The sequence below is a fragment of the Gamsiella multidivaricata genome (genome assembly GCF_025024155.1).
Source record: "Gamsiella multidivaricata strain RSA 2152 chromosome Unknown BC939scaffold_5, whole genome shotgun sequence".
NCBI lineage: Eukaryota > Fungi > Mortierellomycota > Mortierellomycetes > Mortierellales > Mortierellaceae > Gamsiella > Gamsiella multidivaricata.
In genome coordinates this window covers 67,756-87,056 of record NW_026251713.1, presented here as the reverse complement: position 1 = coordinate 87,056, position 19,301 = coordinate 67,756, and the positions used below count along the sequence as shown (strand labels likewise).

The window sequence follows — 19,301 nt, the reverse complement described above, 5'->3', positions numbered from 1 at the left end:
CAGCCACAACACAGTCGCAAGAGGGAAAAAAAAAAAAGAGAGAGAGAGAGAGAGAGCGCGCGAGAGAATGAGAAAAGGTAAGCTGGCAGACACCATTCAGGAACGGCTCTCCTGTTAGTCTATTTCTGATTGGATGCGACATAGAGTTTCTTTCTGCAAATGATAGAGCATTTCGATGGAATCCATCGTGCTCACCCACACAGCTTGGTTACACACATACACCTTGCTACTATAGTCTAGTCCATACCAGGGTTGTAATAAGGTTCCCTTCTTTTTCCATCATCCCCTCCACCTCTTCTTCATTCTTCATCTCACAATCCCATCCTCCTCTCCGCCATCACCCAGAACACCGTACTTCTTCCTTCCTTCCTCGTCAAGACAAAATAAAAAATCATTAGAATCTAATACCATCAATTGATATTCAGGAACAGGGCTGCACTTGCTGTATCGCATACCCCTCCTCGCCAACCATGTCCTTCAACCAGAAGCCTGCCTCGACGTCCACATCGTCCTCCTTCGCCGTCAACGTTAACCCTCGACGTCAGAGCTCATACGGACACATCATGGCCGGAACCGGTGGACTACCCTCCACCCACACTGCCGCCATCAAGTCATCAATCGCTGCCGCGGCTTCTGCATCCGCATCTGCGAACAGCGGTCACCCCAACTCTCCACCGAATCATACTAACAGCACCAAGCGTCTGAGTGGACTACACCTCCTCAATCCACTGCAGCATTCCCAGCACAGGAATCAATCCCTCAAGGCCCGAGTCTCAAGGATATGTCCCACCCTAATCCACGGATCGCCGCGCAGGAAACGCAGCATGCTGATCATGCTCTGTACCGGAGGGATCGTCATTTTGATCTATTTCTTATCTGCCTGGGACATCAGGATCTCCTCCCCCTCCTCCTCCACCTTCAGTCAATTGTCTTCATCAGCGTCACAGCTTCAGCAACGCTCCAGCAACATCGACAGCAACAACAACAACGATAAAAAAATTATCGCGCCAAAAGAACCGGTCGTATACAAAAACCCAGACGGCTCAGAGATGGATCCTAGATCCGTTTTCATGATTCGGGATTTCGACGCACCCGTGTGCCAGCAGGCCTTTGCTGAAGGCGAACACGCCTTGCCGAAGGAGATCAAACTGGAACGGGAGCGAGTCCGCATCGAGGACTGGAAACAGATTACAAGAGAAAACGCCTGGACATTGTCTCTCGCCTGGAAGAGGTCGCTCAAGCAGATTCTTCCCAACTGGAAAGAATACAGCCCAGGATGGATTGGTCAAGGTATCGTGTTAAGCGCGTTCCCCGACGGCGATGGCAAGGACACGGTTTCGAACACGCTGGTCCAAATCGGACTGATCCGAAGCATCTCCTCAATCCCGATCGAAGTTTGGTTCGAGCGAGCAGACGATGTATCGGAGGAGCTGCACGAGATGATCGCGTCCTGGGGTGCGGTCGTCAGGTCTTTGAACGAGGATACTTCAACGGTGAGCGACGCTTTTGTGCAGTCATCAGACAGCGACGATCTTGCCTCAGGGGCGACGAACACACCTATCAGCAGCTTGAATATCCAAGGGTTCAAATCGAGGGTTGGCAGGAACCCGGGCCTGCTACAGAAGGCCATGACGGTCGCAGCGCTCATCAACTCTGGATTCGAGGATATTATTTATTTTTCACCCTCGACCCTTCCGATGCAGTCCCCAAGGATCGTATTCCAGCACCCTGATTACATTCGGACAGGCGCCGTGTTCTGGCAACACCCCTCCGCCGTACCAGCACACGACAATCCTATCTGGCCCATCATTCAGTCCGACTGCGAACCTACCTCGTATGAGCAATCCTGGAGCGCGTTCGCTCTCAGACATAAGGACTCATGGAAGAGTCTTTTCTTGGCCTGGCACTGGCTCACCGGATCCGATCATGCCACCTACGAAAAACTCTTTGGCCAGCAAGGTAATGACCTCCTTCGTCTCGCGTGGATGGCCGTCAGAAGACCCTATAAGATTGTCGACAGGATGCCTCAAGCTGGCCTTTTGGACCTGTCCCGATCCAAGGGTGACGGCGTTGGCTGTAACCTCGGATCGAGTCTATACCCAGCTCTCGGAGCCGATGTCTTGGCGGACCCTGGTAAATATGCGCAGGACCAGAATCGCCAGAACCGTCTGTTCCAGCAGCGCTACCGATATGGCAGCCATGACGAATTTTTCATCGAGAATCGTAACGTGATGATGGTCGACACTAGTCTGGATAGCTCACTGGTCCATGCAGGATCGAACGATCAGCATATCCACCAGGCCCTGAAGGACGCGCTGGGCGCGCACAGGGACCCAACACGGCTGGTATTCACCGATATTTATGCTGCGGGAGCACACGGACGCGTGTGTTTGAGGATCACCCGTAAATTGAAGGGTCACCAGCATGAGTAAGAGCACTCGGATGAGGCACAACAACATGTAAGCAATAAAGGATCAGCGTTTATCGATAAATACAGAGGACATTTTGAATAATAATAATAGTAATAGTAGTAATAGTACACGAGAATGGTAGCATATACGTCTATGTTGACCGAAACCGGCGCCGTTTGTGGGAGATGCAAATAGTCGGTATAGAAGCAGCAGCAACTCTCCCCCCCACGAGTGCAGCGCTCGTGAATGAAATTAATTTCCTGAAGAACTCAAACGAAAGGTAGGTACGCTCGACAATGTGGACACTCGAGTTTGATCCGCATCCACTAAACACAACAACGAAGGAGCCGAAAATGCTTTGCGTCAGTTACGGTACGGGAATCAACGAGCCAAAAAAAAAAAAAAAAAAAAAAAAAAAAAAAACCATATCTTTGACAATTAAGCATACCTTTTCCAGGCAATCCGTGTGGAACAAATGTCCACAAGGCGTCATCATGTAGTTCAATCGTCCAAGACTTCCTACAACACTCGATAGCCTTGCAGCTCCCTGTGCGGCAGTATCAATAGGAAGTAAACAAATCGCACAGTCATGTTGATGCGCGCGGCCACTGCGAGTAGATTCCTCGTCTGATGCTGGCAAGATAGGATGGTAGTCGTAAATTGGTGGTAGATACTATGTAAAAAAAAAAAAAGTACAAAGATGATATCGATTTAGAATGCATTCAAATACCATAGTGCTTTCCTGCTCCTGTTTAATTAAAGTAGCTCACCTTCTTGGGTACAAAGAACCGCGGGCCTAGCCAATCCTGGAGCAGTAGCACCCCTACTTGCAGTGCGACCCAGACGACCAGACCCCAAATCCATGGAGTAGGCTCGTGGCCCATCAGGTTCTCGGGACAGCCGTAGAAATACACTGGCAGCACTAGCCGGGTCGCGCTCATGCCCAGGACGAACCACAGGTTGAGTCCGCGTTTAGATCCCCGCGTAACGTTTCTCACAATTTGAGGGATCCAAAACGAGAAGAGGCACAGTGCACAGACAGAGATCATGAGGTTTTGAACGCGCGTTGAACTAATTGCGATCTTGTATAGCGTTATCAAGCTAATGATAAGCATCCAGTCTATATATAAAAGAGAGAGAGAGAGGGACCGTTAGGTCTGCAATAATTGGTAGTATCCATAACAGAGTAACATTTAACCAACCTATCTCATGAATCACATACAGAATCGGCCGTAGAGTGCCTGCATATCCGACCGAGGACTATCCGTGTCATCGGTGGGTGTCGGTCGAGCAGCCGTAACCGGGAACGGTAACCCTCCGGGCATCGTGTCCGCAGGCCGAGCGGCAGGAGTCGTGGCGGCAGTATTCGCCGTATTATCATCTGTGCTGTTAGAGGCTGCACTGGTAGCGGCGGCAGCAGCAGCAGCCGCCGCTTGGGTGCGTCTGCCGCGTCGTTCAGGCCGTTGTATCCTCCATATGACCAGCATGTAGCGCATTCCAAAGATTGCCACCAGCACAAACGAGAAGAATGATGCCGCCACGAATGGTATGAACAGGAAATCTAAAAAAAAAAAAAAAAAAAAAAAAAAAGCAAGAGAGAGATTTTAGAATAAACACTGCTGGCAATCATATTGAGAAACACTGGAAGATAGCAAATACGCCCATACCGATTAGGACACCGGTTGTCAGATGGAGCATGCAGAGATAAGAGTCGATGAAGACTTGGAGTGCAATAGTCCAGTAAGAAACCTTGGACACGCCCTATGTAATCATAAAGGCATATCAATATTAAAAATACTCCACATTTCTTCCAAACCAAAATGCGGTACAATCGTAGGTTCTTCTCATTCGACATACCGACGGCGTTGGCGTGTATTCCATTTGACGAACGAGGAGAAACACCTGGATGAACGCCACCTGCAGATTCAGAAAGAACCTCAGTCAGAAGCATGAACTCATATAAAACAAACGCGACGTATAGCGCAGGAGAACTGAAATCGGCTTACAGTGCCAGCCATTCCGGCATAGTTGACAGCCTTGGCATAGAATTTCTCGCGTTTCATCCCTTCGGCTTTCTTGACGCCAATGGTCAGACGACAATTGGGCGAGTAGATGAACAGAGTCGAGTTCAGGTGTGGAGGCTTGATCGTCGATATTCCTTGTGGCGCTGCCCATTCTATAGTCACCATGATCATATGAAAGTTAGCGCAGAGTTCTTCCGCACAGTTTCAGGGCTCCATGTGGTTTACTCACCTCTCTCCAAGTCCTTAATAGCTGTAGATCTGACGCTTGGGTTGATAGCACCTAGTTGCATGTACATTTGATAGTGGCAGCTGGACGGTTCAGAAAGAGATGCTTCTATGAGTTGATACCCATTCAGAAAAAAGACATTGTTAGGGTCCAGATAACCGGTTATTACTCCATAGTCTTTAAGGAGAATCGGCGAGTTTTCTGCGGAATGTGTGCCATACCAGGGTACTCAAGGCTATCGTGTCCCTCCATAATATCCTCGATGACTTTGATTCGTTTTTGATAATGTTCTTGAAGAGCAGCAAAAGCCAGCGCAAATGATGCATTGTTGGGCATTAGGTCCAAGATACGCCATGATGGCATCCATTCCCTGCATGGTATCAAACATCGGTGTTAGGATAGCACGTAAAACGTATGAACTCTATTCAGATAGTCTCCATCTCGGACCGAATTGCCACTTACTGCTCCGGGATCCCCCACATATAAAAGGTGCCGTTGTTTACAAAGTGAACGCCTTGGACACTCAATGCTATACCGTAGTCTTCGTTGTCGTCGTGCCTGAACGTCCAGCTCCCCTGTAGATGATTTTGACAATGTACCCATTAGTGAACGTGTCCTCGACAATCCATCACTATATCCTGAACAGCGATCCAGCGCCTTTCCTGACGTTACCTTGACCCAATTCACATATTCCGTTGCCTTTGTTTCCTTTATATTGAATGTAAAGGAACCTGACTCGTTGAACTGAAACGGGCCTCTGAACTTCTCGACATCCTCCAGAAAGTGAGCCCTCTTATCCTCGATCGTATCCACCGGCGTTTCGGTTGCCTCGTCTCCAGTAATGGTGTTGTTGGTCTCTCCTGCTTCCTGTGCGAGTGCTGTGGTGGCACCGCCTCCCTGTTTAGTCCCTTCGCCTTCACTGGCTGTTATTTCCTTGATGCTCTCGCCCCCATCCTGTATTGCAGTCCCGTTCTTGGTCTCATCCTTTGGAGGCGCCGGTGGCAAAGGGAATTCCTGGTCCACGTTTGCTGCGATCCCCTCGTCAAACGACCAGTCTCCTTTGAACGATCCAGTGACATTGTGATAGTAATGCGCCCGAGGGTCCCTCCCTTCGGGTTGGAACAATTTTGTAAGTTCTGCAGAGACTGACTGCGGGATAGGCTATATGACGTGCAAATGTACCAGAGAATACTTTGTCAGCTACTCCTCTCTGTGGGACGTGAAGTGACACCTTTTCGGGTCCCAGTGCTGATAACTCACATATGATACGTTGACTCCAAATGTTCTGTTCCCGGACACGTTGGCTTCGTCCTGGAGTTCGTTGAGTGCCTTTTGAAGGTGGTCCAGTCGCGGACCCTCGTCTCCACTGAGCAGCCAGAGGAAGATGAGCAATGCAATGATTCCACCCCTCATGTCAGACAACCAGTAGAGGCCAGGCGTGCTCTCTCAACTTTGTAGTTTCAGAACAGTATGTCGGACAACTCCAGTGCCGCAAACAAACGTTCCCGAGAATAGAGAATAAAGAATAAAAAGGTCGAGAGGTGAGGTGATGAGATGCCTTCTGTTCCTTGATGCTCGTTAGGTTGTGCCGAGGAGGCCTCTGCGACCTTTTCGATTTGCCAACCCCCCCCCCCCCCCCCTGTCCCTGCTGTGCCCCTTATACACTGCAATGTTAAGGGTATTCAGCCCAAACCCAATTTCCGCAGCTCTCGTGGAAGAAGACGTGCCACGACACCAGGCGATGACACTGAGATAGCTGTACCAATTGATGGGGAACACATGGAATCGTAGAAGAGGCAGATCAGCTAGATAGTCTACGCTGAATTGATACATTCGTTTGTTTGCTTCGCTGTCCTCAACTCCACCAGAAGCCGAATATCTCGGCTATATCAGGTCAAGTAACATAACGATTGCAAGCCTGTCGTTGTTGGAGGGGACTTTCACTTTGAACAAGGTGTAGGAACTGTCTCTCATCCCGATAATGCTTACGTAGAGGAGCAGTGCCAAAAGCGACCTTGGCGGAGGTGCTATGAAGGCATGCGCATACGTTAAAAAAAGCGAAAAAAGATCTAACTGGAGTTCACGGGCGTGGATCTGAATGATACTTACACGTAGAAGAGGTCAAAAGACCACGAATTCAATTCCATCATTGTGAGCCGGAAGCGACTCGAGAGTCATCGCCAGATATACTTCTATCAGACACACGACGAGAACAGTGTAAATTATTTCGACACATATTACTTCGTAGGCGCCCAAGTTTGATCTTCGCGTCGCCATCATTTGAGTAAGGGATATATGTGCTACCATGGCCTTCTGGGCGGATTAAGGAAGATCAGATAATTATTATTATTATTTTTTGCTTAAGCGCCCCTCCTTCTCGCTTCCCAATAGATGGGCGTAATACGGATAATATTACGAACGACTCATTTTGCTCATCGATAATACAACTTTTCTTGTGGAACTGTTCTTATTCAACCCAAATGCCTATTGTTAGGCTATAAGCGATCGCCCCCGACAATTGTTTGTGCACATGCTAACAGTTCCACAGAACCTCATCGCTCCAAAGGTTGAACTGTTGGACCATGTTCTCCAATGTGGGGTTTATCTTCATATCCCTCTTGTCCTAAAAGAGATCGACTCAATTTGCTCATCGTTACTCACTTTACACAGCCTCGGGTTCTCTCAGAGGATTTGCCCCACGAGAAGCAAAGCAGCAGAACGTATGGACACATGGATATAAAGGACTTGAAAAGGGGTATCGATTTTTTTTTTCTCACCAGAGCTCCCTTCAATACCTTTCACTGAATCTCTTCCCAACATGCCATTCGGTACGGCCACCACGATACAATGAGACACAACGACTTGGAGAAGCATCAGCCCCCCCCCCCCCAATCGCGTATCCATCAGACACAGAATCTAATGCATCACTGCAAAAACACATCTAGAGCGTAGGACCACGCAGCCAGAGAACCCGTTCTCGCGACTGGTACCCGAGCAGACCATTGCCATAGTGCCTGAATTCACATTCGAATCCGGGTACACAATTCGCGACGTCCCTGTAGCCTACAAGACGTGGGGCGTCCTCAGTGAGGCAGGAGACAACTGCATGTTGATCTGCCACCCTTTGACACGTAGCGTCGATGTCGAGGATTGGTAGGACACGAACGCGGAAGTTGGCCTGCTCTAGTCGCGTGTGAATGTTGACTATGAGACCCTCAATAATCTAAATGGGTTTAATTGTCGAACATAATATATAGGTGGAGCAGCCTCATGGGAAAGTGTGAACTTGAGGGCAAAGGCAAGGTCATTGATGAGTCCAAGTTCTTTATCGTATGCCTCAACGTGATGGGGTCTCCCTATGGCTCTGCCTCGTCCCTCACTATGAACCCAAAGACAGGTGTCCGCTATGGACCCGAGTTCCCACAGGCGACCATTCGAGACGACTGCAGGTATTTAGTTATCGTTACGGAGCCCATTACTGTCTGTTATATTCTCTGAATGAAGGAGCATGGTTACTCATCATTCTGTCTGTATGTACTCGTCCACAAAGACTCCACAAGCTGGTTCTAGACGATTTGGGTGTCAAGTCCGTGGCAATTTGCATCGGGGGCTCCATGGCAGGAATGCACGTCTTTGAGTGGTCCTTCTTTGGCCAAGACTATATCAAAGCGCTCGTCCCCGTCTCTGCCCCTGCCCAAAGCTCTGCCTGGAGTATGGGTTGGACAGAGTCCCAAAGACAATCCATTTTCGCTGATCCCAAGTACCTAGATGGGTACTATTCCCTGGATGCCGTAAGTACTTATTTTTTTTTGTGCAGTGCAGCTCTTTATCGATTTTTTTTTTATTCTGCGATCCCTAATCACCATTGCACTCCAAATGCCCTCCTAATGCGTCGCAGCAACCCCTGCAAGGCATGACAGCTGCTCGAATGACCGCCATGTTGACCTATCGAACAAGGGTGTCGTATGAACGTCGATTCGGGCGGAATATCATGGACTCGTCCGATCCGACCTCAGTGGAAAAGTCCATGATCGCTCCTGCTGAGGTGCACCGTCAGGAACACAACGCAGGCCATCGTCTTATGAAGACAAACCCGACCCTACCCTCCGGAAATACGATGACGGGTCTCCGAACGCCTGGGGAAAGTCCCCTTCTTCATGGCTCCAGTGCCCTAACTGAAGACCCCTGCCCGGCCTCTCAGAATCCCGTGAACGCCATATATTGTCCACCAGTATACGCAACGCACAGCTATTTGCGTTACCAGGCTGATAAGTTCAACGAGCGCTTCGATGCCAATTGCTACATTGCCCTGAGCCGCAAGATGGATGGCCATGATATTTCGAGAGGCCGTGGGGAATATGCGGACGTGATCCGTGACATTCAGCAGCCTACCCTTGTCCTGGGTAAGATGAAACAAAGAATTTTTTTTTTTTTGGAGCTTACCTTTTTGATCTTATCTTTGACATACTTTTTTTTTTTTTTTTCTGGCACATGGGTTAGGAATCGATTCTGACGTCCTCTACCCATTCGCGGAAATCGAAGCATTGAGCAAACTGCTTCCCAAGAGCGAACTAGTTTGTGTGCGATCTGAAGAGGGTCATGATGGGATTTTGCTGGAGTACGAACAGGTCAACGATGCTATCGTGGCGTTTATGCAAAGGCACGATCATATCCGAGAGATCCTTAGTCGTCAGGGCGTGGCTGTCCCGGAACGAAAGGGTCCTCGAGGCACCATGTTTGCCAGCTGGTGATTTTCCCTTTCTCGCTTCTGTAGACTACTCCATTTAGATAAACCACTACATAGAGTAGCTGCAAAAAAAAATATAGAGAAAGCAATCTCCGGTTTTATTGAGTGATGATGGTATGAATGAAAGAATGAATGAAAGCGTTTATGATTTAGGCGGACCGGAAAAGCTTGCGGTACTTGCCGGGTCCATCCCAGGTACCCTTGACCATTGACTTCCAGTAGATCTCAGGGATGATTTCTTTAGTTAATAGGTAGGTCGACAAACGCTCCTTGGACTGGTCAAAGGGGAAGGTCTCCTGAGGCTGGCCAGTGTAACCACTGAACTCTGCCAAGATCAACTTGTCCGAGCCAGTGATGAGGGGGCAGCTGGTGTATCCATCGTATTTAGCGACCTGTTTGTCTCCAAAGATGTCTCCGAGCAGGTTGTTCTTCAGGACAGCACTTTGGGAGGTGATAGCGGCTGCGGTTTTTGAGGTGGGGAGACTTGAACAATCTCCGAGAGCGTACACATTTTGGAACTTGTTGTGGCGGAGTGTCTCCTTGTCAACATCGACCCAACCATCCGCGTTCGACAGGGGCGATGACTTGATGAACTCTGGTGCGCCCATCGGGGGTGTGACGTGCAAAAAGTCGTAGGACAGCGTGAGCTGTGTGCCCTTGGCCTCGCCTCCCAGCACATTGAAGACGGCCTCCTTGGAGTCGGGCCTGATCTCGGCCAGATCCGTGAAGTAGTTAACATTCAAGTTGCGGGCCTTGCAGATTTTCAGGAGTTCGTTGGCGTACTTGTCGATAGCAAAGATCTTGCCAAGTCCTGTGAAATACTTGATATCCGTCTTGGTTCGGATTCCAGCCTTGCGCCACTGTTCCTCAGCCAGGTACATGATCTTTTGAGGGGCTCCTGCGCACTTGATCGGCGTCGAGGGCATGGTAAAGAGAGCATTGCCGCCCTTAAAGGCCTTGATGAACTCATCCGTCTTCTCGACAGAGTTGGGAGAATAGTTGGATGTAACGCCATTCTTTCCCAGCGTCTCGGGCAGGTTCTTGATCTTTCCCCAATTGACCTGGATCTATTTATTTCCAGCGGAAGAATGAGAATCCTTAGTTCCTCTGGTGACACATCCACTTTGTATAGTTCAAGGAAAGAAGCTCACGGGAAGAAGAAAGAACACAGGTGCGAGAACAAAAAGAACGTGGACCACTTACTCCTGCTGCCACGACGAGATAGTCGTATGAGATCTAATAAGAAACAAATTTCGGCGTAAGCATCGAACTTTGATTATTGTTTTCGTCTCCAGCTTGCCCATAATCGGAAGCATCTGCTCTTCCGATGATCCGATGATCCCACAATCATCGTCACTTCATTGCTCTCCCAGGACCGTACCGACTCTCCGTTGGCAAGGGTGACAGTGTTCTTCTTGGGATCGAAGGATGCGACAGAGTCCTTAATCCACTGAGCCTTCTCGGGCATAACCTCGCTCATCGCCATCTTGGACTCGTCAAAGGTCTTGAGGCCAGCACCGACGAATGTCCAAAGAGGTTGATACTGCGCACAAGAAATAAATAGAAGATGCATTAATTAGCAAAAATTTCCCATGGTTCCCCTGTCCCTCCTGCGCTCCTTCCATAGACGTTCTGACAAGACGATGCCGTTGCAGGCGAAAATGGCTCTTTCTGTTGAATCTTACATAGTGGACATCAGAGGGCTCGATCACTGCAACAGCCTTGCTTCCAAGAGTCTCAGAGAGCGTAGAGGCGACAGCGAGTCCAGCAGAGCCGCCACCTAGATGGGAACGTTCCAATTAGCACGGTTAACGAAACAAATCAAGGGCCGTTTCCGTCTCAGGCACAGTGCTATTAAACGCATCCCTACCAACAACAACGACCTTGTAGCTGGATGCCTTTGCCTGATCCTGGATCTTGGGGGTGGCGCTGACTGCCTGGGCCAAGAATCGTCTCGACTGGAAGGCCGAGGATCTGGCGCCCAAACGGGCAACAGAGCTGAGAGGCGAGAAGGATGCGAGAACCATGACTGACGTAGTTGATGTCCTTGAGGCTGGAAAAGCTAGTGGGGTGGTGGAGGATGAGAAGGCGGAAGAGTGGAGAGAAGAAGAGGGGTAGAAAGAAGATCAAGATAAAGATTTACTCAAATCAACGGGGCGTGATGGCGTGCTCATCTTTTCAAAAGACTGCCAGATTTGGACAGAGCAGCAACCGCACAACAAAGTTCCTTTTCTGTAGCATCGCACTTTTTATCTGCATTCGTTTCGTTGCAATGGATGGTATATTTCATTTGTAGCAAAAGAAGGTAACGGGCAAAAAAAATTAAAAAAAAAATGCTCTAATATGACAGGATCTTTACAATATGCGCTAGAGTACAAAGGGGGGGTGACTATACAAGGGTTGGAAAAAAAAGGCGGGTGGGGTAGGGATAATGGTTTAGCGGTAACGAACGATCTCGCAGTCCAGCTGTGCCTGCATTAAGTATTTTTGGTACTTGATCTCCTGGACACGGCAGAGCCAGTCGCAGAGCAGCAGCGTCGAAGGGCTGCTAGTCTCAGGGCAAGAGTTGAGGAAAGGGTGAGTGTCGAGCAGTTCCTGGGCAGACTGGCGGTCCTTGGGGTTCTCTTCGAGCATGCATCGAAGCAAATCCGCGGCCTGAACCAGGGCGCGAGGATAGTGCGCGCCTTGAGCAATAAATTCTTTGAGGTAGGCGACCGTCTGGTTCGTGTTCTCGATGGCGAGATACTTTGAGCCAAAATAATGCAGGTCGCAGTCGGGAATGTAGGGCTCGAGCATCTGGCCGAGGACAATACCGAGCGAGTAGAGATCTGCTGCAGTGGGGTCATGGGCCTCGTAGAAGTGAGGGTTGAGGACCTCAGGGGCGATGTAGCCCGTGGTGCCGCAAGCAGGGACCTGGGGCTTGGAGTCCTTGCAGGCACGGTCGACGGTCATGGAGAGACCAAAGTCGATGATGACGACGTCCTTCTTGGCGTGGGTGACCATGAGGTTGGAGGGATTGATGTCGAGATGGACAATGTTCTTGGCATGGACCGCCGCCAGGCCAGTGAGGATCTGGGTGGTGGTCTTGCGGATGGAGCAAAGGCTGTGGTTGACGGCGTGGCAGTCGAACCTTTTAAGCATGGGCAGGACCAGGACGGTGTCGCCGTTGTCGTTGACGAACGAGTCCTGGAGCTGGATGATGTTGGGCAGATTGACGAGGTCGTGGAGGAGCTGAAGCTCCTTCTCGGCGAGGCCAGCGACCGGGACGGTCTTGAAGGCGAGGGGCATGAAGTCCGCGATGCGGATGCCGAACTCGATGGTGGACAGATCGTGCTGCAGAGAGGAGAGGAGAGGCGAGGAAGAGGTATGAGGGTTAGCTACTGATCCAACTGGGCTGTTTGGGGAGGAAATAAGGGCTGGCTTGTGCGTCGAGGACGATGCGATGCATAGCCTGTACGTGGATGGTGTACGTGCGATGCTTGTGGACAAGGGGGGGAAGAGGAGAAAGAACGTCAACTTTGCTCACAGCTCCCTCTTCGAGACACGTGTGTAGATAGAGACAAGGCTGCCTGCCTCGGAAGCACACGCAGGAAATTAAACTTTTCGCCATCACACGCCAAAACCAAAGAAAATTATCTCCCCCGCAATATGCCTGTCTGCTTTTGGAAAGTGGTTGGCCAACTGATCCGCTTCACAGCGATGAGGACTTACGTTGAGCTTGGGGAACATGTCGTTGACAAGATAGTCCGTCTGCCCCTTCGAGGGGTGGTGCTCGCATGGGGCCGTGTAGACATAGGACTGGCACGACACCGCGACCTTGTCCGTCTTCAGCGGCGCGATCAAAAGTGGGCTTGACATGATGTCCTCCAGCCTGCCTGCAAGCTGAGTCGACTGTGTCTTCTTGTGCGAGTGCGCCTGGATTTGGTGGAGCAGCGAGTGCTGGTGCAGACGCGAGTGGGGCAGGTGTGCGCGGTGGGGAGGGTTCATATGGAGGCGCTGGTGGGCAATGGCTTTGAGGAGCGAGTTGTTGCTGGTGCCGACGCTTGACTTTGAGGAGGGGAAGAAGAATGGGGAGGGAGCGATCAAGTCGTACTTGATGGCGGCGTCAGGGTTATATAATGCAGCAGAGGTTGTTGATATCGACATGGCGGCCATTGGAGATGTGTAGACAGCTGAATAAGGGATATAGGAAATTGGAGGCAATGCGAGATGCGATGGAGCAAATCAATGGACGATAGTACAAGGTGCTGGGCGTGGTCTGCGGGGAAACAGATGTTTGGATTCGAACGATGACGAGGAAAGACGGGTCTGCTGCAATGCAAGGGATACATATGACCAGCTCTGTGTCAAATGAAGAGTGCGAGGAGTGGAGTGCGGGAATAGGATAGGGAAGCTGAGTGAGGAGATAAAGAGATATGCTGTGGGTCCTTGTGGCACAGCAGCACAGTACACTGGAAAGATGGAGAGACAGAAAGGAGGAGGGGGAAGGTGAGGAAGAGGTAGAAAAGTGGGCAGTGGACCATGGTTTTATAGGGCTGGGCCGGGGAGGTCGGGATCGGAGACGGAAACTATCAACAGAAAAAACAAGGTTAGCGATGACTACAATGGAATCCGTACTGCCTACTCCCAATCCTAGAAAAGCGTATCGTACATGTACATGCAGGGTATTGTAGGGAGTTGTAGGGTAGGCTATTGCCTCTGCAAGCAGTCTAGTCTAGTCTAGTCCTGGTCTATTGCATGCCTTGTTACTGTGGGGAAGAGGGGAGAGAGGGATAAGGATGGCTATCATAAGTCCATCATAGGCATTGCCTGTCATAGGGACATCCCCCGCGCCCTTCCAATCTATGTCTAGACAGGGAAACCCCCTCAGTCAGGACAATGCTGAAAGTGGAGAAGAACACTCACAATTGCCCTCGCCAGCGCTGAATGTACAGCTCTTCGTATCCATCTTGGTGGGGGGAAGTACTTGCAAAAAAAATCACTCATTCTGCGTTTTCAATCCTCGCGACAAATTGATTAATCAGGATAGGTACGACCGTACCATAGAGAGAGATTGGATTGCATCGGAGTGCTCTCCAGGCTGAGAGAGGCTGAAGAACCCTATGTCTTCATTCCTCCTGTCCTGTACTGCGGTCTATTAATTGAACGGCCACACTGCCAGCACTACAATGTCCGCTCGGGACAGATAGCCTGGTCCTCTTTCTATTTAGAACCCTTCATGCGGAGCGCGTCTATTTGAGGTCTCTTCTGGAAACGGTTGCAACGAAAAGAAGACGCGAACCTGACGGGCCCTCTCTTCGCTGTCCGTCCAAGCGCACTGTCAGCAAAGGGATACACTAGGCCCAAGACTACCGGCCCATAGACTAGTCCACACATCTGAGATGAGCCTGCCAAACAAAGTAAAATAACAATCCATCAATCCATATCGATTTTCACGCTCTGTTGTTGGTGTTTGCGCGCCTTCCCCCATCGATCATATGTGAGTGCTCGTTTGCACATTCCTATCTCCACATATTTACTCAATAGGACCCTCCAATTCAATCCGTAACCTACCCCTGTCGTGTGCTGCCCATGTCCAACCTTGATCAAACCCTGTGCTGTGACGGTGGATGGAGATGGAGCATAAAGTCCGTGGGCCGCTGCAGCCACTCCGAATCCTGGCGATCCACAGAGGCCACGCAAGGCGAGTTCCAGCCCCGTAGGGCACATGCGTGCTTTCGTAGATATCCACGGCCACCTCAAGGAAGAGTGAAACAAACCCACTGGCATCCATCCGCATCTTCCCTCTAGACCCTCCTCCACACTCAACACTCTCCGCTCTTGTACGTACAGCACAGGATATCCCCAACATAACCCAATGCCAACGAATGTAGTTCCTGCAGGCACATCTCCCTGTTCGGAGTTGAATTGTAATTGTGGCAATTGGCGCTACAGCTAATGAAATAGAAACAAGATGGGCTATCCCCCCTCCATGCGTTATCAAGGAGAAGTTGGCCAGCCACTCTCCCCGGTAGGCTAGCAAAACACATTTGGAGCAAGGTACGTTTTGCTGTCACAATCGCCACGCGAGCAATCGCTCCTCGGCTCTCTTCCGGATCGTAGCGATCAAATGCATCGGTCTGCAGACAGGGCAAACTGCAATTGAGTTGAACTGTAGTCGATTATATTATACAAATTACATCTTATCCGACGTTTCCGGCAGCCGTGCTTGCTCAGTGCTCCGTTTCCTAGATTTGCACATGACTTTAGAAACATCGCCTCCTCGTGTTGGAACTCTAACGGCCAAAATGCGGTGCGGCGGTGAGGAATGCGGGCGGTGCTAAACTAGTCCATATCGACCTTGACTTCATAGCTTCCCTGGTCACCATCGGATCCCTGGTCGACCTTCTCGATCAAGTCGCGGATCGCATGCGAGGATTTGCTGTCGAGATTCAACGCCCACGTAAAGTACTTCAGCGCCTGGGTCTTGTCTCCCATCTTGAGAAGGACCCTGCCCTGCAATACAAACACATTGGCTTCATCGGGCGACAGTTTCTTGATCGCCTCAAGCTCCCTGAGGGCCTCCTCGCATTGCTCCATCTCCATCTGCACATGGGCTTTGCGGAACCGTGCCGCAACGTTGTTCGGGTCTAGATTGATGGCCTCTTCAAACGACCGTAATGCTTCTGTGGTCCTGCTCATCTTTTCTTGAATCTAAAAGTAAACGTGGCCAAAAGAAAAAAAAAAAAGTTTCAAGAATTAGGGTTCACCTCTGTCGCATGACATCTTTGGCTTATCTAGCAGCACCGGAGAATTTCTGTCAGACACCAAAGGTACACCAAATGGAATCCTTTGAACAAGACGTACCGATCCAACCAGATAGAGAAGCACACTGTTGGTCGGATTCAACCTATGGGCCTCTCTGACGTGAATGAGCGCAAGATCGTTTTTGCCCATCCTGTTGTAGATCAAACCCATGCCATACCTAAGACCGAATTCGTTGAATCAAGAAAAAGAACTAGTACGCTCAGCTAAAGCTTGAATATGATGAAACACGAACCGCTGTTGCCCAAAGTGCTCACATACCATGCATGGTAGTGTCTTGGGTCAATGCTCATCGCCGCTCGAAACTCTGCTTGCGCCTTGTCATACTCTTCAAGCTCGGTGTACTCATGTCCTGAGAGTGTGTGAGCATATGCGAATTTGTCGTTCAATTGGATCGCTCGTTGGAAACACTTCAGCGCATGGTCGCTCTCGTGCTTCAAACTATATGCATTGCCGAGTGCCACCCAAGCCTGAGGCGACTGATGGTTTGCGTCCTTAAGCTCCTTAGCAAGTGTTGAAAGCGTCATCTCCTTCCGAAGTTGCCAAAGACAGCTTGAAAAGATCTCCATGTCTCTCTGAAGGCTCGGCTCTAGTTCCCTTGCTCGCTCAAAATATCGAGCAGCCTAAAAAGTATTGTTGAATCACAATATCCTGTTAGCACATCCAACCACTAAGGGGAATCAGTCATAACCAAGCCATTTAGGCCAAGCAATGACATTACCGATGTATAGTCCTGCATCTCAAATTTGCATTTAGCCAACTGACACTGCACCCATCCACTTTGTAGGTGCTCGAATGGCAAGCGTTCAAATTCAGTTATGGACTCTGTAAACTTGTTTAAAGAAAGCAGACCGTAGGCCCTGGCCATGATCCTGAATATATCGGCCACAGTCCGCAACCCCTCTTCCTCCACCCATAGCTCTGCTTCAGTGATTGGTAATGGTATCGTGGCTGGGGCTGCATCCCGTTGCTGTTCCCGATCCTAAAAATAATTTGAGGAGGATGTGAGGCCATGGTACTTCTTTGGAGCGTTCTAACTTTCATTTCCTATTGTAACCGTACGTCGTTCGCAGCATCCTTTTTCGGCATGAGGCTAGGTGCGCCCTTTGGCTGGTTTCTTGAGCTGGATCCACGGAGTAGAGCAGAAGCCGAGAAATTCGAGACCGATGTACTCCTTCCAAGTCCCCGCTTCGTTATACCTCCTGAGGTGCTTTGGCCCTGCAGTGTTGAATTGGACTGTTAAAATAAGTGTGAAAAAATGGGCGATCAGATTATGTCCTTGCACTCCTCACTCCGTGCTAGCAACGAATCCAGACAAATCCAGACAAATCCAGACATCTACCTTTGTTCTTTCAAAATGTCTCCTTGGCTGAGATGTTGCTCCTCTTCTTAACGGCACACGATCACTCGAATCTGCAAGTGCTGTAGGAATAGCGAATGGAAGTTCGCGATTCGCGGATGCACCTAAAGGTGTTGGCGTCTTTTCAATATTGTAACCGTCTGGTCTGAGTACAAAGAAAGAAAGAAAAAAATAAGCAACCAGTTACCTGGGCAATGAACAATAAACAATGTCCATTTCAACCTTTTCTCCAGAACAATTTGCCTTGAATGACTTACTCCATAAAGGATAAACCGTTGGTTTGGGCCATTGCCGATACACTGGTCGATAACATCGGGGGTAGAAATGTTGACTTTGTTTTTGTAGAATCCGTTGGTTCATACCGTAGCAGCGAGTTGTTCAAAATGTTGGACGAGTCTGACAAAGCACTTTCGACATTCTCGTCCTGCATCATATCGCGTTTGGTGGAGAAAAAAGGTGAATCCACAGTGATCGTCCTCGACCGCTGAAATGTCGGTATTGATTTAGGAAGCATACTGGTCAGCCGGATATCGAATTGTGCAAACATGTTGTTCGGGTCCTGCGGTGCCCCTACATCAACAAAACGTTGACACTTCCTAAGTTAGCCGTCTAATATATTTGCTCCACATCGCGCAGCTCTTCATCGTAGTCGTATTTCATACCAAGTTCGCATAGGTTTTCAAACGCCTCCCATGAAAATGGATTGAGTTCCAGAACTTCCTTGAAATACTTGATCGCCAGCTTCGGTCGCTTCTGAGCTCTACGGATAAAATGGTTCATGAAGGAATGAAAATCAACACTAGTTCTTCTCAGAACCATCATAGGCCTTGCCCTGGAAGCCAAAGCATGCTTTCAAACTTACCTGGCAGCATGTCCAAGGAGATTTAGTACGGACGCTCGATCTGGTTCACCAGTACTGGTCGCATTCCGGCTTGATATTAGATCTATACATAGACACTGGTCAGACTCCTCTCATATGCACCATCCCGAAGATCCATTCGAAACATTCCGCAGGCGCAAGGTATACCTGTAGCAGGACATTTCGTCACGGCAGTGTCCTCAAGCAACCACTCCAGAACGCCGCTGCATTCCATATATCGCCGTAAATCCAGACAGCATTGCGCAAAAAGATAACGACATCTCGAAGATGTGCAGCCCTCCAGAACTGCCCATGCCATCTCTGGGTTTCCTTGCCGATAATGACACGTCGCCAAGATGTATTGCGCATATTCTCGCTCCGCCTCAGAGTGTGCTGGACCGCGTGCCTGAGAGACCAGCCTTTCTGCAAGGAAGACTGCATTCCTGAATTGAAACTTATCGAGGGAATATTTGATAATATGCTCCAGCCTTTGACTGACGGCTCCTAGTTTAGGTGCGGCATTCTGGCCCGTACCCATGCCAGAACCAGGGCCTTCTGGTGCTAACCCTGAGGAGGCCATGACTGCCATTGGGTGTGTGAGAAGCAACAACCTCTCCGAAATGAGCCCCTCCGCAGCCTGCTACCGAGAGTAAAGCTGCTGATAAGCGCCGCTGTTGCTGCTGCTGTTGCCGTTTAATATTGTCGTCCTAGAGGCGAATCGAGTAAAGTGGTCGAACAGTCGAGCGGCAGTATGTGTGGAAGAAGAATGCATGGTCCTTGTTTCAAGTTGTGTCAAGCAAAGCCACTTTGCTCCGGCTGCCACCGCCTCAAGGACTTTGTGCGCGAGTTTTTTTTATTTGCAGTAGAAGC

General features: G+C 49.7%; 6 protein-coding genes across 6 annotated transcripts; 2 read left to right on the top strand and 4 right to left on the bottom strand.

The window, feature by feature from the left end:
* The first annotated feature begins 280 nt into the window (after nucleotides 1-280).
* BC939DRAFT_220155 (mannosyltransferase putative-domain-containing protein) lies at nucleotides 281-2,736 on the top strand. Its single transcript, XM_051550776.1, has one exon. It carries the CDS (start codon nucleotides 471-473, stop codon nucleotides 2,430-2,432), a length of 1,962 nt encoding a protein of 653 aa, XP_051416597.1. The 5' UTR covers nucleotides 281-470; the 3' UTR covers nucleotides 2,433-2,736.
* On the bottom strand, nucleotides 2,495-6,269 carry BC939DRAFT_437628 (uncharacterized protein). Its single transcript, XM_051553726.1, has 12 exons — nucleotides 5,922-6,269; nucleotides 5,334-5,822; nucleotides 5,124-5,236; nucleotides 4,883-5,031; nucleotides 4,665-4,769; nucleotides 4,418-4,587; nucleotides 4,269-4,328; nucleotides 4,079-4,172; nucleotides 3,634-3,972; nucleotides 3,182-3,531; nucleotides 2,860-3,084; nucleotides 2,495-2,737 (listed from the first exon to the last, which is right to left on the bottom strand). The coding sequence occupies exons 1-12, from the start codon at nucleotides 6,072-6,074 to the stop codon at nucleotides 2,681-2,683; spliced, it is 2,304 nt and encodes a 767-aa protein (XP_051416596.1). The 5' UTR covers nucleotides 6,075-6,269; the 3' UTR covers nucleotides 2,495-2,680.
* A 1,177-nt stretch (nucleotides 6,270-7,446) lies between these two features.
* Nucleotides 7,447-9,471, top strand: BC939DRAFT_406264 (homoserine o-acetyltransferase). The gene is made up of 6 exons (XM_051552847.1): nucleotides 7,447-7,489; nucleotides 7,607-7,814; nucleotides 7,919-8,110; nucleotides 8,212-8,452; nucleotides 8,560-9,064; nucleotides 9,162-9,471. The coding sequence occupies exons 1-6, from the start codon at nucleotides 7,480-7,482 to the stop codon at nucleotides 9,410-9,412; spliced, it is 1,407 nt and encodes a 468-aa protein (XP_051416595.1). The 5' UTR covers nucleotides 7,447-7,479; the 3' UTR covers nucleotides 9,413-9,471.
* BC939DRAFT_437625 (uncharacterized protein) lies at nucleotides 9,469-11,500 on the bottom strand. Its single transcript, XM_051553725.1, has 5 exons — nucleotides 11,279-11,500; nucleotides 11,094-11,188; nucleotides 10,790-10,951; nucleotides 10,612-10,644; nucleotides 9,469-10,475 (listed from the first exon to the last, which is right to left on the bottom strand). Exons 1-5 carry the CDS (start codon nucleotides 11,433-11,435, stop codon nucleotides 9,558-9,560), a joined length of 1,365 nt encoding a protein of 454 aa, XP_051416594.1. The 5' UTR covers nucleotides 11,436-11,500; the 3' UTR covers nucleotides 9,469-9,557.
* A 274-nt stretch (nucleotides 11,501-11,774) lies between these two features.
* BC939DRAFT_220063 (kinase-like domain-containing protein) lies at nucleotides 11,775-12,857 on the bottom strand. Its single transcript, XM_051550775.1, has one exon. The coding sequence runs from the start codon at nucleotides 12,694-12,696 to the stop codon at nucleotides 11,845-11,847; it is 852 nt and encodes a 283-aa protein (XP_051416593.1). The 5' UTR covers nucleotides 12,697-12,857; the 3' UTR covers nucleotides 11,775-11,844.
* A 2,693-nt stretch (nucleotides 12,858-15,550) lies between these two features.
* BC939DRAFT_437620 (uncharacterized protein) lies at nucleotides 15,551-19,301 on the bottom strand. Its single transcript, XM_051553724.1, has 10 exons — nucleotides 18,600-19,301; nucleotides 18,435-18,516; nucleotides 18,235-18,332; nucleotides 17,830-18,142; nucleotides 17,555-17,717; nucleotides 17,275-17,448; nucleotides 16,934-17,194; nucleotides 16,474-16,835; nucleotides 16,255-16,372; nucleotides 15,551-16,101 (listed from the first exon to the last, which is right to left on the bottom strand). Exons 1-10 carry the CDS (start codon nucleotides 19,018-19,020, stop codon nucleotides 15,733-15,735), a joined length of 2,361 nt encoding a protein of 786 aa, XP_051416592.1. The 5' UTR covers nucleotides 19,021-19,301; the 3' UTR covers nucleotides 15,551-15,732.

Coding starts and splice junctions, on each gene's coding strand:
- BC939DRAFT_220155 (XM_051550776.1), top strand. CDS start 471: ATGTCCTTCAACCAGAAGCCTGCCTCGACGTCCACATCGTCCTCCTTC.
- BC939DRAFT_437628 (XM_051553726.1), bottom strand. CDS start 6,074: ATGAGGGGTGGAATCATTGCATTGCTCATCTTCCTCTGGCTGCTCAGT. Junction 5,032..5,123: donor ATGTGGGGGATCCCGGAGCA/GTAAGTGGCAAT, acceptor GATACCATGCAG/GGAATGGATGCCATCATGGC. Junction 4,588..4,664: donor TATTAAGGACTTGGAGAGAG/GTGAGTAAACCA, acceptor TGGTGACTATAG/AATGGGCAGCGCCACAAGGA.
- BC939DRAFT_406264 (XM_051552847.1), top strand. Junction 8,453..8,559: donor GGTACTATTCCCTGGATGCC/GTAAGTACTTAT, acceptor AATGCGTCGCAG/CAACCCCTGCAAGGCATGAC. Junction 9,065..9,161: donor GCAGCCTACCCTTGTCCTGG/GTAAGATGAAAC, acceptor CACATGGGTTAG/GAATCGATTCTGACGTCCTC.
- BC939DRAFT_437625 (XM_051553725.1), bottom strand. CDS start 11,435: ATGGTTCTCGCATCCTTCTCGCCTCTCAGCTCTGTTGCCCGTTTGGGC. Junction 10,645..10,789: donor CCCTTGCCAACGGAGAGTCG/GTACGGTCCTGG, acceptor GTTTCTTATTAG/ATCTCATACGACTATCTCGT. Junction 10,476..10,611: donor ATCTCGTCGTGGCAGCAGGA/GTAAGTGGTCCA, acceptor GGAAATAAATAG/ATCCAGGTCAATTGGGGAAA.
- BC939DRAFT_220063 (XM_051550775.1), bottom strand. CDS start 12,696: ATGCCCCTCGCCTTCAAGACCGTCCCGGTCGCTGGCCTCGCCGAGAAG.
- BC939DRAFT_437620 (XM_051553724.1), bottom strand. CDS start 19,020: ATGGCAGTCATGGCCTCCTCAGGGTTAGCACCAGAAGGCCCTGGTTCT. Junction 17,718..17,829: donor AACGGTTTATCCTTTATGGA/GTAAGTCATTCA, acceptor CTTTGTACTCAG/ACCAGACGGTTACAATATTG. Junction 16,373..16,473: donor CCAAGACACTACCATGCATG/GTATGTGAGCAC, acceptor ATTCGGTCTTAG/GTATGGCATGGGTTTGATCT.